This window comes from Leptinotarsa decemlineata, unplaced genomic scaffold, assembly GCF_025532065.1.
Source record: "Leptinotarsa decemlineata unplaced genomic scaffold, Ldec_3_MD MMD2_tig00005453_RagTag_RagTag, whole genome shotgun sequence".
Lineage (NCBI taxonomy): Eukaryota > Metazoa > Arthropoda > Insecta > Coleoptera > Chrysomelidae > Leptinotarsa > Leptinotarsa decemlineata.
In genome coordinates, this window is record NW_027412624.1 from 312883 (window position 1) to 330395 (window position 17513).

A 17513-nucleotide genomic window follows, 5' to 3' on the forward strand; every position below is an offset into this window, starting at 1 on the left:
TGATCATGTCATTCCTTTCAATTCATTTCACCCCATGCAACATAAATTGGCTTCCTTCAATTGTTATGTTAACAGATTGTTGAACACTCCCTTATCTCCCTCCAATTTTAATTTAGAATTAAATACTTTAAAACAGATTGCTGTCAACAATGGTTATCAACCATATATCATTCACAAATTAATCAGTAAATTTAAACTCAGATCAGATAGAAGATTGGCCTTTAACTCCACCACCTTGGTTAATTCACCTTCTGTGAGATATTTTTCCTTACCGTATTTTGATCAAAATATGTGTACTGATATTTCCAAATTTATAGAAAATACCATACCTGGTACAAAAATTTCCTTTAAATCTCAAAACAACTTAAGTAACTTTTTAGTAAATTCTAAAGATAAAATCAACAAATTGAACTGTAGCGGAGTCTACAAGCTTAACTGTTCTGATTGTTCGGCATCTTACATTGGTAGAACCTGTAGACCTCTTTTCACTCGTATTAATGAACATATAAAAAAACCTGATAAATCTGCTTTTGGCCATCACATAAAATTTCACAACCACAACTTTAGTCCCAATAGAAATTCCAAAATATTACATAAAATAGATAATAAAAATTTCCTTAGACTTGACTTGTTTGAAGAGTTGGAGATTTCTAAAGAACTTTCCAACAATGATCATTGTCTAAATACTCAAGTAAACTTGAACAGAGATTTCCTTCCCCTTCATAAGAGGATTATGAATTATTAATTAATCACAGTTTATTAATATAATTTATTCAATATTTTTCCTCTACATATTCAATCAAACCCATAATGGACCACTCCTCAAGTTGGTACCATTATTTTAACATGACACTTGACACATTCTGTCTCAAGTTGTCCTTCTTCATAAAATACTTTGACTGAACCACATGGCCTGAATCCAAAAAATGTATTTTTTGGCTATAAGCCTATTTTATTTTATATAATTTTAAATATTACAATGTACAATTCACTTATCATGATACTTCCTGTTGCCTGACAAGTAAGTAATCTCAAACAATTTTCCAAAAAAAAAAAAAAAAATTTTTTAACCTTAAAATTTCACAACTTCAATTTCACTAAATTCCCTTTTCAACTAGATCACTTACTTTCAGGTGAGCACTGATGATGACAAAAGTCGAAAGCGCTTTGCAAGAATTTTAATATATTATACACTTTAATACAAAACCTCTTCGATTCATTAATTGAAATAAGTGTATTCAGCTTTTCCAAATCCTTTTATTGATCTACAGTATGGTAGCCCCAGCTGATTTCTATAGGAAGTTATCAATTCGAAGAAGTCTATTACAAATTGACATATGGTTTTTAAATAATTGTTTGAGAGAAGATGTCATTCCGAAGTTTGCCAGAACCACAATGCCAACCAATATACCACCTCAATTGAAACACTCCACTGAGAGAAAAATCATCAGAAGTGCTGTTTGCAAACACTATGCCAAACTAGACCGTACTAATGTGGACTTGAAAATTTGTTATGACAATCTTATCTCTAATAATTTTCATTTGTTACAAAATTTATTCAATGATATTTCAGACCAAGTGGCTTATCAAAGTAATTTAAAATTTAAAAAAGTAAGTAAGAAACTCAACTCCCTTATTCTCACTAGGAACCAACTTAACTCTCAACCTTCAGTTGAAAAGTTTTCAGAATTCAAATTTCACGAACGTATTAAAAATCTTTCTAGTGCTTCTTTCAATGATGACGAGATAGCTCTTCTATCTTTAGGTCTTAAATTCTCTTTGAATTCAGACCGGTCTGAGAAAGATCTCACTTCCTTTTCCATTGAACTAGATGTCTTGATTGACAATCTTTCCAAAAATAATAAGATTAAACAGAAAATTAGAAATTTCTGTCAGTTTACTATTACAAAATATCAACTTTCTCTCAAAGAAACTCCTTCATACTTGAATAAGTCTAGTCATAGGAATTTGAATATTTCCTTACATAAATTACTTAAAAAAATTTCCAATTATAATCTCATTTTAACAAAAGCAGACAAAGGTAATTGCCTTGTAATTCTTGATAAAATTGACTATGTTAACAAAGTTGAAGACTTTTTAAGCTCCAACAATTTCATTTCTTTAAATTCAAATCCTATCAACAAATTTATTTCAAAAACTCGAAGTTATATAAAAACTTGTGAAAACCTTTTCTTTGAATTCAATAAAACTCACAATTTAATCCCTAGCAATCCACAAATTCCAAGATTATACGGTCTCCCGAAGATACATAAAGATGGTACTCCAATCAGACCAGTGGTAAGCTTTTACAATACTCCTGTCTCTATCTTGTCAACATTTGTCTTACAAGTGATAAAACATGTAACCAACTACAAACCTGCCAATTCAGTAAGTAACACTTTAGATTTAATTAATAAAATCAAAAACTTTCAACCTAATTCCAACACCCTCATGATATCCTTTGATGTTAGCAACCTGTTCACTTCTGTCCCAAAATCTGAAACCCTACCTTTAGTTTCTAACTTGCTTTCTCAACACTTAACTTCAGACTCCACCAAAATAGATATATTAACTTTACTTAAATTTTGCATTTCCCAAGATTTTTTTGTCTTTAACAATAAATTTTACAGTCAACCTGATGGCCTAGCAATGGGTAACCCTCTTTCACCTTTCTTGGCTGACATTTTCATGGAAAATTTAGAAAATTCATTCATAATTAATAAAATTGATAATATTCTCAGTTGGCACAGATATGTTGATGACTGCTTGGTTTTCATAGATGGCAACTCTATTGTAGCACATGATATCCTTAACTCCTTAAATAACTTGCATCCCAAAATCAAATTTACACTTGAAATAGAACAAGACAATAAATTAAACTTTTTAGATCTGACTATAACGAAAACTTACAACAAATTAGATTTTTCCATTTACAGAAAACCAACCCAGACTGATCATGTCATTCCTTTCAATTCATTTCACCCCATGCAACATAAATTGGCTTCCTTCAATTGTTATGTTAACAGATTGTTGAACACTCCCTTATCTCCCTCCAATTTTAATTTAGAATTAAATACTTTAAAACAGATTGCTGTCAACAATGGTTATCAACCATATATCATTCACAAATTAATCAGTAAATTTAAACTCAGATCAGATAGAAGATTGGCCTTTAACTCCACCACCTTGGTTAATTCACCTTCTGTGAGATATTTTTCCTTACCGTATTTTGATCAAAATATGTGTACTGATATTTCCAAATTTATAGAAAATACCATACCTGGTACAAAAATTTCCTTTAAATCTCAAAACAACTTAAGTAACTTTTTAGTAAATTCTAAAGATAAAATCAACAAATTGAACTGTAGCGGAGTCTACAAGCTTAACTGTTCTGATTGTTCGGCATCTTACATTGGTAGAACCTGTAGACCTCTTTTCACTCGTATTAATGAACATATAAAAAAACCTGATAAATCTGCTTTTGGCCATCACATAAAATTTCACAACCACAACTTTAGTCCCAATAGAAATTCCAAAATATTACATAAAATAGATAATAAAAATTTCCTTAGACTTGACTTGTTTGAAGAGTTGGAGATTTCTAAAGAACTTTCCAACAATGATCATTGTCTAAATACTCAAGTAAACTTGAACAGAGATTTCCTTCCCCTTCATAAGAGGATTATGAATTATTAATTAATCACAGTTTATTAATATAATTTATTCAATATTTTTCCTCTACATATTCAATCAAACCCATAATGGACCACTCCTCAAGTTGGTACCATTATTTTAACATGACACTTGACACATTCTGTCTCAAGTTGTCCTTCTTCATAAAATACTTTGACTGAACCACATGGCCTGAATCCAAAAAATGTATTTTTTGGCTATAAGCCTATTTTATTTTATATAATTTTAAATATTACAATGTACAATTCACTTATCATGATACTTCCTGTTGCCTGACAAGTAAGTAATCTCAAACAATTTTCCAAAAAAAAAAAAAAAATTTTTTAACCTTAAAATTTCACAACTTCAATTTCACTAAATTCCCTTTTCAACTAGATCACTTACTTTCAGGTGAGCACTGATGATGACAAAAGTCGAAAGCGCTTTGCAAGAATTTTAATATATTATACACTTTAATACAAAACCTCTTCGATTCATTAATTGAAATAAGTGTATTCAGCTTTTCCAAATCCTTTTATTGATCTACAGTATGGTAGCCCCAGCTGATTTCTATAGGAAGTTATCAATTCGAAGAAGTCTATTACAAATTGACATATGGTTTTTAAATAATTGTTTGAGAGAAGATGTCATTCCGAAGTTTGCCAGAACCACAATGCCAACCAATATACCACCTCAATTGAAACACTCCACTGAGAGAAAAATCATCAGAAGTGCTGTTTGCAAACACTATGCCAAACTAGACCGTACTAATGTGGACTTGAAAATTTGTTATGACAATCTTATCTCTAATAATTTTCATTTGTTACAAAATTTATTCAATGATATTTCAGACCAAGTGGCTTATCAAAGTAATTTAAAATTTAAAAAAGTAAGTAAGAAACTCAACTCCCTTATTCTCACTAGGAACCAACTTAACTCTCAACCTTCAGTTGAAAAGTTTTCAGAATTCAAATTTCACGAACGTATTAAAAATCTTTCTAGTGCTTCTTTCAATGATGACGAGATAGCTCTTCTATCTTTAGGTCTTAAATTCTCTTTGAATTCAGACCGGTCTGAGAAAGATCTCACTTCCTTTTCCATTGAACTAGATGTCTTGATTGACAATCTTTCCAAAAATAATAAGATTAAACAGAAAATTAGAAATTTCTGTCAGTTTACTATTACAAAATATCAACTTTCTCTCAAAGAAACTCCTTCATACTTGAATAAGTCTAGTCATAGGAATTTGAATATTTCCTTACATAAATTACTTAAAAAAATTTCCAATTATAATCTCATTTTAACAAAAGCAGACAAAGGTAATTGCCTTGTAATTCTTGATAAAATTGACTATGTTAACAAAGTTGAAGACTTTTTAAGCTCCAACAATTTCATTTCTTTAAATTCAAATCCTATCAACAAATTTATTTCAAAAACTCGAAGTTATATAAAAACTTGTGAAAACCTTTTCTTTGAATTCAATAAAACTCACAATTTAATCCCTAGCAATCCACAAATTCCAAGATTATACGGTCTCCCGAAGATACATAAAGATGGTACTCCAATCAGACCAGTGGTAAGCTTTTACAATACTCCTGTCTCTATCTTGTCAACATTTGTCTTACAAGTGATAAAACATGTAACCAACTACAAACCTGCCAATTCAGTAAGTAACACTTTAGATTTAATTAATAAAATCAAAAACTTTCAACCTAATTCCAACACCCTCATGATATCCTTTGATGTTAGCAACCTGTTCACTTCTGTCCCAAAATCTGAAACCCTACCTTTAGTTTCTAACTTGCTTTCTCAACACTTAACTTCAGACTCCACCAAAATAGATATATTAACTTTACTTAAATTTTGCATTTCCCAAGATTTTTTTGTCTTTAACAATAAATTTTACAGTCAACCTGATGGCCTAGCAATGGGTAACCCTCTTTCACCTTTCTTGGCTGACATTTTCATGGAAAATTTAGAAAATTCATTCATAATTAATAAAATTGATAATATTCTCAGTTGGCACAGATATGTTGATGACTGCTTGGTTTTCATAGATGGCAACTCTATTGTAGCACATGATATCCTTAACTCCTTAAATAACTTGCATCCCAAAATCAAATTTACACTTGAAATAGAACAAGACAATAAATTAAACTTTTTAGATCTGACTATAACGAAAACTTACAACAAATTAGATTTTTCCATTTACAGAAAACCAACCCAGACTGATCATGTCATTCCTTTCAATTCATTTCACCCCATGCAACATAAATTGGCTTCCTTCAATTGTTATGTTAACAGATTGTTGAACACTCCCTTATCTCCCTCCAATTTTAATTTAGAATTAAATACTTTAAAACAGATTGCTGTCAACAATGGTTATCAACCATATATCATTCACAAATTAATCAGTAAATTTAAACTCAGATCAGATAGAAGATTGGCCTTTAACTCCACCACCTTGGTTAATTCACCTTCTGTGAGATATTTTTCCTTACCGTATTTTGATCAAAATATGTGTACTGATATTTCCAAATTTATAGAAAATACCATACCTGGTACAAAAATTTCCTTTAAATCTCAAAACAACTTAAGTAACTTTTTAGTAAATTCTAAAGATAAAATCAACAAATTGAACTGTAGCGGAGTCTACAAGCTTAACTGTTCTGATTGTTCGGCATCTTACATTGGTAGAACCTGTAGACCTCTTTTCACTCGTATTAATGAACATATAAAAAAACCTGATAAATCTGCTTTTGGCCATCACATAAAATTTCACAACCACAACTTTAGTCCCAATAGAAATTCCAAAATATTACATAAAATAGATAATAAAAATTTCCTTAGACTTGACTTGTTTGAAGAGTTGGAGATTTCTAAAGAACTTTCCAACAATGATCATTGTCTAAATACTCAAGTAAACTTGAACAGAGATTTCCTTCCCCTTCATAAGAGGATTATGAATTATTAATTAATCACAGTTTATTAATATAATTTATTCAATATTTTTCCTCTACATATTCAATCAAACCCATAATGGACCACTCCTCAAGTTGGTACCATTATTTTAACATGACACTTGACACATTCTGTCTCAAGTTGTCCTTCTTCATAAAATACTTTGACTGAACCACATGGCCTGAATCCAAAAAATGTATTTTTTGGCTATAAGCCTATTTTATTTTATATAATTTTAAATATTACAATGTACAATTCACTTATCATGATACTTCCTGTTGCCTGACAAGTAAGTAATCTCAAACAATTTTCCAAAAAAAAAAAAAATTTTTTAACCTTAAAATTTCACAACTTCAATTTCACTAAATTCCCTTTTCAACTAGATCACTTACTTTCAGGTGAGCACTGATGATGACAAAAGTCGAAAGCGCTTTGCAAGAATTTTAATATATTATACACTTTAATACAAAACCTCTTCGATTCATTAATTGAAATAAGTGTATTCAGCTTTTCCAAATCCTTTTATTAAACCCTATTATGATAAGAATTTTTTTTTTCAATATCTCCAACTTTCAAAAAAGAATGATAACTTATGATACATCATTGAAGAGGTTAAATGTGGTTCTATTCAAAACAGAAAGAATCCAATGTAGCGCCCATAAGAAAAAATGAAGTTGATGATGGTGGCCAGAAGGCGAAACGTCGGGTAGCAAATCTGAAAACACCATTATGTAGCAGGAAAAAGTGGCAATGTGGAAGTGCAATTTATTTTCGAATCCTTCGAAAAATAAAGCCAGAAAAAAAATAAAACCATTTTTCAAAAATTTCTGTCTTTTCCGGATATCTCCGGGTATACTCGGAATTTCAGAACTTTCTCAACAGCATATTGTTAATCTGGTAAATGTGCAACTTTGCACCAATTTAAGCATCTTCGTATCTCACATAGTTTCCGAGATCCCAATGGTGAGGATCGAATTTGAAACATCCTGGATATTATTAACAGATAAGTACTATTCTGATCATTTCTATATTTATTTCAATTTAAGATCCACCGATCCACAGCTGTTTCAGCTTGTTTGGCATCGTTAGTACCGGACAAGCGATCTTCGATTGAAGACAAAATGTGAATAACCCAGAAAAGTACTATAAAAATAACTACGTAGACGCAAGCGAGACTTTAGTGGAACCACCTATTGGTGTGACATCCAATTCAACTTGCCAAGTTTTTATGTCAGTGTTGGTGGTTTGACCAATCAACCGACAACTGCGGTAGCATAAATTTGGGAAGCTATCCTGGAATGCCATCTAAAAATGATATGTAATCGAGAACGTTTAATGCAGTCAAGCTGCTGGAAAATAATTCAGCTCAACAGGCTGAAACAGCTGTCTACCGATGGCTCTTAAATTGAAATCAATATGGAAATGATCAGAATAGTACCTATCTATTAATCTTTTGATTTACATGGAAGTATTTTCCAGCAGCTTGACTGCATTAACAACCTTTCTTGATTTCATATCACTTTTAGAAACATGTGGATTCCGTTTTCCCCATGGATGCTTAAAAATCAACTTCTCTAGGTTATTCCTATAAATTTCCACATGTAAGGGGCTCAACGGATTTTTCATAATCAAACCTTTTGAAGAGGAATAAATAAATATTGAAAATAATTTTTTTTTGAGATATAACGACAGATGGTCAATGAACGAACAACAAACATTATTTTTCAATTTATCACAAACCTTCTCTTATGGATATTACGATTCTACCCATCCATATCAACACAAAGTAGCATCTAATGATAACATGATTCACAGATTAGTAAATGTTCTTCTTTTAAAAGATAAGTTCAATAAAGAAATTGATGTCATCAAGCAAATTGCAGTAAACGACGGATTTAAAGCTGAATTAGTAGACAAAATTCTTTCCAGAAAAGTCTACGCCAAAAGCGATTCGAGAGATTTTTCCTATCAATAAGTTAGATGATCAAAATTAAACAGCTTTAACATATTTTGGACAAACAATAGAATAAGTGGCTTCATTTTAGAATAAATGAGATATTAAAATTGCATATAGAACAGGTACTATGTGGGAAAGTTAGTTAAAAATAATAAAGGTAAAACATTCAAATTCGAGAAATCAGGAGTATATAAATTAAAGTGTGGAACGTATCGTAAGGTATATATTGGCCAAACTGGCAGAACATTTAGGAATCGTATCCAGGACCATCATATGAGCTATGTAAATAAAAAACAAGTTCAACATATTTAAATCATCTTTTGAAAAAAATCATATCTTTAACGAAGATTTGAAATTTTACACATAGAAAATAAGGGTTTGAAGCTGAACCATTTGAAAGCAATGGACATTAATAAACTCAAACATGAAACAAGAAACAAGTTTAATTTTTAAGGATTCTCCATGCGCCCATATGGCTTATTCCGGCTATTGCTGATAAACCTCTTGTACTTAACCTGGGATTGGCGATGACCAATCACTCCAATCGCATTATCGTCATTCACTACCCTTCTCTGAATATTTCTTTTCTTTTTTAAAACCGAACCTGTCTCCCAAAATTTTGTGACAAAATCCAGAACGTGATTTCTGCTTAGGTGTTTACCAGGGTTTTGCTCGTTAAATAAAATTGATATTCTTTTAGCATTTCGGTCGTTGCCAAAAAATAAAGCAATAACTGAAACCCTTTCAGCAGTAGTGTAAGGTATTTTTGAACAAATAACAATACACGACCCGTTTAAAAAAAACAATCGAACGATGTACAAATGAAAACTGGAAGAAGAGGAGTGGGTATTGATTTTGAAAAAGGGATTTTATTTAACAAAAAACTGATAAGAACTGCTCGAAAATTTTTTTATTTAGGCATACAAGTTACCGAGTGGTCTGTCTAATGTATTATTAACATGGCAATTTTAACTTCAAATTATCTCGAAAACTAATCGTTAAAAACATTTTCTTTGAACTGAGTTGTAAAGGTATTCGAAAGACCTTTAAAACAAGGTGCCACTCGACCTACTTTCCCTATCTAAATAAGGGTTGTCGGACGCACTCCTCCGAGGGGGTGCGTACTATAAAAAATCTGATTAGTCTGAAAGGTGTCCCCCTTCAATTAGAAATCGACGTGTCCAAGCTTTTTTAAAAATCTTACTTTTTATATTCAAAAACGGCTCTGTTGAGTTTTCGTTGTTACACACTGTATATTTCCGTAGATTTCTCCTGATTGAATGGAATTTGTTCTTCAATAAAATATTATATCAATTCGGATGTGAAATACAAGAAGCTAAAATGCTAAAAAAAGAAATGTGTTCCTGAGAATATTGTCCCATAACACAGAACAAATCAGGAGTATTCAAAATACTTCCATATTACAATTATACTAGGGCATAAAAACAATTATGAAATATTTAACATATCACAATGTAACGCAATGTATACAGAACACATAAAAGCTCGAACCAATAAAACAATTCGATGATGTGAAACATAAAAATTAAAAAAATTCAGACAATTCCTAGAGTACGTGATGTAATATGTATTTTCAACTGAGCCTTGAATGAATATAAAGTAACAGAATCTTCAATGTGGCATGGTAAATCATATAATTCATATAACTTATCATTTACCATTTCTTTGTCATCATTTCATGAGTTTGAATGAACAAATAAATCACCATTATTGAACTTGTTTTCCTAAAAACTGATGAAGTATTATTGATGTGCAATTTAAAAAATCATAATTGAAGTTGTACCTTAGGTATATAGAAGTTGTATATGTTCTAGGTAATTTGATCGAGTTAGTACCTAAGTAGATAGTCTCAATTGTGATTACTTAGGGTATATAAATATCAGAGTCAGAATGAACTTATAGTATTTAATCAACTTCGAAAAAGCTACAGTGTTAGCGAAAAATGTCGTTATATATTTCTTTAAATGAAGTTCCTGGAGATCAAATCGTAAGGTGTAGTTTATGAAAAGAATATACAAAGCAATTACATCACAATCTAAGCACAATACACAGTATCGTTGAAATTTGGGTGTTTAGATTCTTCTATACATATATGGTATAAGCGAATAAAGTATATGGTATGAATATTTGAGTTCTGTGATTATATTGTTTATTTTCAATTTCACTCTATGCATCAATGTATATGAAAATAAACGTTAATATTATTATTAAGAAATAGACTAGGTGACGGGTGGTGGGTGGTAATATCTGTCATGTTTAAAAAGCAAATGCTTTTATTGAAGTGCCTTCACTTGAAAAAAAATTATACTCGTACTCTAAAATTTCCAAACAGGGGTCTGCTGTGCCACTGAACAAAAAATGTGAAAATATTCATAAAACTGCCCTTAGAATTATTTGGGTGGCCGTAGAACTTGAAAAAAAATTACTCGTACTATAAATTTTCCAGATAGTAGTTTGCTATCACTGAACAAAAAATACCGTTGAAAAAAGCATATGAAAACACTAATGAAACTGCCTTCATTTTTTTTAGACAGCCGTAGAAGACTTGAAAAAAAAAATAAAAACTTTCCAGATAGACATCTGCTGTCATTGAACAAAAAAATGCCGTTAACATCCGCTCCATTGAACAAGAAAAATGCCGTTTGGAAGGGTATTTGAAAATATTTATGAAACGCTGGAGATTTGTCTCTCTTCTATAGATACTTTCACGGGAAGTGTTCAAGTGACTTGGCACATTTGATTCCATCAAGAACGGTACATATCAGAAATACGCGACGGACTGTGGCTGCTCATCATTTTGAGGCGATTAAAAAAATATTGAAGGCAGTTCCATGAATATTTTCACATGATAATTTCTGTTCAATGGCAAAGGACCTTCCAAAGGCATTTTTGTTCAGTGGCAGCAGATTTCTATCTTGAAATTTCTATCTGGAGATTTTATAGTTTGAGAAAAAGTTTTTTTTTTTCGTCTCCTACGGATATCTAGATATTCTCGCATGCTCCTCGCGGTATTTCTTAATCAGTGGCAGCGGATCTCTACCTGAAAATTTTATTGTCAGGCAGAAAGATAAATAATTTTTTTGACAAAATATGATTTTTGGTACTAAATTGCTCAGACACATTTTTTTTAACTTATCAATTGTTGCGAGAAAATAAATTGATTTTAATGTAACCTAACCTATATCTATAATTTTGAATATTCACTCGAAGGGTTTCCTCCAGATCACTGAAAGTTGTCTTGGATGATGAGTTTTTTTCTTGTTTATTACGACCATACAGATGGAATAGACCCATGTTTGCTCTTACGTAGATATTTATAGCTCTGACACGTTTTTGTTGTTGATCAGCCAAAAAATCCATTTAAACCCTAACCTTGTAATCTTTCTTGAAAAACTATAGTTTATCAAATTCTCGAGGTAATTTATTGTATTCTTTCGCAATATTGTATAACTATAAATTAGTCAGTAATAACAAAAAAATCATTTTTTGTAAGATTTAGTTATTCTTCCGAAGGTTATAATTAATGTTCATTTTTAAAATCAGCAAATGGGTATCTTCAGTTCAACCATTGGGACCCAACCCAGAAGCTTATAAGTAGAATCATCTTATCAACTCTGTAAAATTGAGAACAAGTCTGTGTTAATCATATAATATTATGCACAATTTGACTCTACAATTCCATACAATGTATCAACTTGGGGTCGTATCAAGTGAAGCACAGAGGGTGTTGTAAATATTCTGAAAGTAAATAGGCGCACTAGCTGCAAGATATCTATTTAAAGCCCCAAGAAAGTTTGGAGTTACCATGCTGAAATTACCAATTCATAGACTGCCCAGGTCTGAATCGAATCCTTTTTGAATGGGTATTATATTATTTAATAAATTAGAGGTATAGGATTTTTTTATTGTCTATGACCTTGAAAATATCTGCGCATCGCTTCTTCGGCCTACGGTAAGAAGCACAAAATTGTTCAAGTGAAAATTGAAAATTGAAAACATCGACCCAATTATTCGTTCATTAGAACTGCAAAGGTCCAGACAAAGTTCACTCTGGCCAAGTTTAAGATTGGCTAAAAAGAAATTATTATTCTATGGGAAAGAATGGTTTTGGCTTTCAACTTCTCGATCTTGATAGGAATCTTGGGTTAATCTTCCAATGTTATCCGTATTTAGTACTGAAGAGCCGAAAAGGCAAGTGCTTTACGGGGAAATATCGGATGTCTACCAATGAGGATGACACTGTTTCATGTAAGTGAAATTTACCTTCTTTCATTTATTACATTGTGTAGGAATCCTATGAAGTATTTGTTTCGAAAGTATTTTTATTTCGTGTAATTCTGTTAAAAAATCTGTTTTTCCGTTAATCAGCTGTCGCCCCCTATGCGAACGACAACTCTAAGAAGTTGAGAAACTTGTGCGAGCTAATGAATAACGAGGTCTTACCTTTTAAGGTGTGATTCCTAACACGGTTGCAGAATCATTCCAGCTTCAACCAGATGAATTCCCTTGAGAAAAATATCTGGTCGAGGCGGGAATCGAACCCACGGTCTTCCGATCGTGAGTCGGGCGCACTACCACCGCGGCCAATTCAATGTTTATATGAAAATAGCTGTTTTGAGAGGACTATTTCTTTAAGTTTGTGTTTGAAAGTTATTTCTTTGCATAATCTACACATCTTTGTATAGAGTTAGTTTTTGAAATTGATTGCTTTCTTTCTTTCTTTGGAAGATTCCCACATTTTTTCTATCAAGATGGAGAAGTAGAAAGCCAAAAGCTTTCTTTCCCAAAAATAATCTCTCCTAAAAAATACCCTTTCAGTTTAAATTATTATTATATCTTTTTAATGTAGATGGCTCAGGTGGAGTTTCTTCACCTTGACTGTGAATCACGTTTGTAAACTGGTATCTACTACAAATTATTGTCAAACACTTTATAGTGAGATTTTCAATAAACAGTTTACAGAACACGTGTTTTGCTATACAATAGCTTTCTCAAGCATTTTCATCCTGACTAAATTTCACTTGATTTGTGTTTTATAATGAATCATATCAACTTCTAACTACATAAAGACTAATAATTATATTTTACCTGAGTTGGATTATAAACTAATTGAAATTTATAAACATCATAAAAGGAAATTTTACTAATTCATTAAATTGACATTTGTGCTTTATATAATAATAATTTGAATCATTTTAATCACAATCCTGAGTTTTTCCACATTTAATACAAATTTTATAGTATCTAAAAGAAGCTCTGCTTTAATCGTTAATTTCATTGTGTTGTGTTGACACTATGAAAAGCTCAAGATTAAAATGTCTGTACAGAAACAACCCAAAGTCTACCAATAATACAGAAATGCAAAGGATAATACAATCAAAAATCACTAATAATAAATTTAAATAAGCTAACTTAAAATCGAAAATACAATTTGACTGTATTGTGACCTGGATTCGTATATGGGTCGATCTTCAATCGAACTACAAATCAAATGCGATGTTTTTAAAACGCGAGAAGTGCTGAAGCGTAAATTTGTCATCTGCGCCTGTATGAGTCATAGCCGTTAAGAATATCAACGAACTCTACCAACTTATGTTAGAGAAATGTCTATGAAGGAGTTCAAACAGTATGTGAAAAACTTTTAATTTATAAAGCCTATTACTACTCCATTGACGAGTATTTGTCATATTCTCAAACACCTGTTCATGCATTTTTCCCTCCAACCGATTTCCTGGAGTCTTTGAAGTTCACTGGATACTCGTTAGGACAACAAGAGGATTGTTCTGAATTCTTGGGTTCTTGTTGAATACTCTTCGTGGATAAAACAATAGCAGAATCAATACTACTGGCCACTCTGGATTGAATGATTCCGTACAGTCTATCTCGTCTTGTGTTTGTAAATCATTTGCTGGAAAAATCCTCACTTGTTTACTTTGTAGTAAATGTTCAAGAGGTAGCAAAAACGTATGTGAATTTCTGGAACCACTCCGTGCAAAGCTTATTGTTAAATCATCTGAAAATGGAATTTTTATCAGGTGATGCTCGACTGTATTGCCAAACATGCGCCAAACTGACTAACTGTTATAAGAAAACAAGTATAGCTGAGGCACCAGTCAATTCAATAATAACACTGTAGATCTTCAAACAAGACTCAATCTCTGACGGAAGCACCAAATTCTTTCGAAGATTCGAAATAGATGAACACTTCTATCTAGCAGACCACTATTATAATATTCATGCAGTCATTGTTCACTGTGGTTCTGGTGTTGAATTTGGTCATTATTACGCTTTGGTCAAAGACGAAACGGACTGGTTTAAGTTTGACGATATTCGTGTCACGAAGTGTTCTGGCGATGTCTTGAATTCATTGGAGCCTCTGGAGACACCCTACATTTTGTTTTATGAGAGGACGTTGGCAGAGCAAGATCTTCAGATGATGTGGTGCTGCAGGTTTTTCCGGTTTTTCCTGCAGCTGAAAAAGCAAATGCGCCACTGGAATCAATGAAGTCGCCCCGGAGCGCCAATTAATTTTTGTTATTTTTATATTATACTAGTAATTAAATATAATTATTAATGACTTGATGAATTCTACAAGAAAGTTAATTTCGATATTGAATTTTTAATAATTCTTTTTTGCTTAACGGTTTTTTTTTTATCTATAGGTTTTTAGTTTTTTTCATTATCAACTGGTTCTGTCATTATATATGATTTTAAAAGACGAATTAATACCATTTATTATAGTCATTTGTCGTACTGCCCAATGAATGCAGAAAAGAGTGAACCTTTTCATGTCAAATCACGATTTCCAATTCCACAAATTCATTGGTCGTTGCTTACTGTTTACCAGTAGACTTGAACTTTAGTGGATAATCAAATATTTCATTTAGATTAGTAGTAATTTTGTTTAGTAGTCGAATAAGTAATTTTTTGGATCTTTCGAAAATTGGGTTTTTCAAGATCAAGGTCTTTATTTTTATACCCATGCTAAAGCAGTATTGACTGATGATAGGTAGATAGATCGATAGAAGCTTTATTTACTTACGTGAGAAACACAATTTGCTGAGTCGAAAATATAAATCTTTGCAGGCAGCAATGCATTCATAAAATCTAAGGTATTTGACAAATGTTCTGTTTACATAAGCAGTTACAAAATCTGTCATAAGATAAGACAATTCACAAGCTGAAACATACTTATTGTAGTTCTTAGTTTCGTAATGTTAGAAAGTCCCGAGTTGACTGTTAGGGAAATAATAGAGTTATCATAAACTTCAATTATCAGGATCAAATGTAATAAATTTCACTCTTACGAGGGGCAGCTGCACCAAAAAATTATAGACGACGGACATTGATAAATAAAATTTGAATTTCAATTGAAGTGGATGAAAATAAAAGTAACATTTGAAACATTCTATATAAAAAATACTTCAGAGCATTAAAATAACTTTTTCATATATACATTAGCATTATCCATATATTTCAAGAAATTTGAACGAGAACGTATTTGTTGATTAGTTGATATTTTTCATTTTCAGAAATGTATAGATATTCTAATTGAAAAAGAATATTTAGAAAGGACCGAAGGACAGAAGGACACTTACAGTTATCTGGCATGATTCAAAAGTGTGGCGTTATAAAAATAATTTATTTTTGACTAATTAAAAGAAAAGTTTTGTGACTGTGGAAACGTGGCATGTATAATTGTAAATATCTAGGATTGTATTTTGAATCTTTAAAAATTGAAGAGCTACTAAATAAACAATTGAAAATATCTATGTTTTCATATCGACCATGTTGTTACTTTTTTCTTGAGATTTCCTTTTTATACTTTTTAGTATTCTGATTCGGAACCCTCGAGTAATGATTTTATTCTGGAACTTGAAAAAATCTAGAAAAACTGATTTTGTTTTGTTATTTATTTGTATTTTTACAGGAAAAATAAAAATGATCTATCTGTAATTTTGCATACTTTACTTAAGCCAATGAATGTATACATTTCGAAAAATTGATATTCACGAGCTGATTAGGTGTTTATTTGTTGATAATTATATTTATGTAATTTATATTTACTTGAGAAATATAATGTTTCATATCAGAAATTTCTTTATTAATTGGTTTTTTAACGTTTCTACAAATAAAAACTGCAATAATTGATATAATGGCTGTTTTATTTATTTTTTTCTCTATGGATAGGAAGTTTCTCGTAGGTGGTGTTGTAAGATGAAATTAGAAGCTAAATTGTTAGAAGTTTCACAGCTGATGAAAAACGATTATTGGTTTCACTCAAGTTTGAAAGGTAAGTCCTCCATCTTCCCTATTGTGAACAAGTCTTACGAAAACTTCTGGTTGGTTCGAGGCAGTCTTGAACTATTTCAAAACAAAACTGGATGAGTAGAGGGGATTCAACTCTACTAGTCAATGCATACTGCAATATTTTGAGTTTAGAATGTCTTGAAACTATGCAGCAACGTTACTGGAGTAAGTACAGTATGTTCCAAAATTGTATGTACATATTTGAAGAGGTGAATCTATGGATGATTCTGAGGAAACGTCTTATCCATATCCTGATAATTTCTTGACATTTCGCAAAATATAACACGCTAAAATGGTAATTTTGGTCACTTTAACCGCAGCGAAAAACACACATTTTTGAAGACCCATTTTTTCAAATACCCATATGATTTGCAATGTAACATGTCACGAAAAATTATGTGAAGATAAGCGCATCTTCATCTCATTACGTGTCACTTTGAAGAAATAACTGTCCATAGATATTGGAAATTTTTATTTAGTTGAATAGTAGATGAACAATGTATGTACGAGCCCAAAATAACATGTATTTTCTTATGGAGCTAAACTTTTTGCAATTTCTGGTTCAAATAGGAGTGACGTGTGACGTCATTGA

The 17513-nt window shown here is 31.4% G+C and overlaps 1 protein-coding gene and 1 long non-coding RNA gene across 4 annotated transcripts in view; both read left to right on the top strand.

Annotated features, from left to right (window-relative positions):
• Positions 1-16767, top strand: part of Cul1 (Cullin 1) — a 93414-nt gene extending 76647 nt beyond the window's left edge. For all 3 annotated transcript variants that reach the window (XM_023170896.2, XM_023170895.2, XM_023170897.2), the window contains one exon: positions 16144-16767. In XM_023170896.2, coding sequence (XP_023026664.2) covers positions 16144-16224 — 81 coding nt within the window. In that variant the 3' untranslated portion in view covers positions 16225-16767. The remainder of the gene's footprint in view (positions 1-16143) is intronic.
• Positions 1066-7157, top strand: LOC141484275 (uncharacterized). Its single transcript, XR_012466557.1, has 3 exons — positions 1066-3972; positions 4084-6922; positions 7032-7157. It is a non-coding gene; the product is annotated as an uncharacterized lncRNA (long non-coding RNA).
• Positions 16768-17513: the final 746 nt, after the last annotated feature.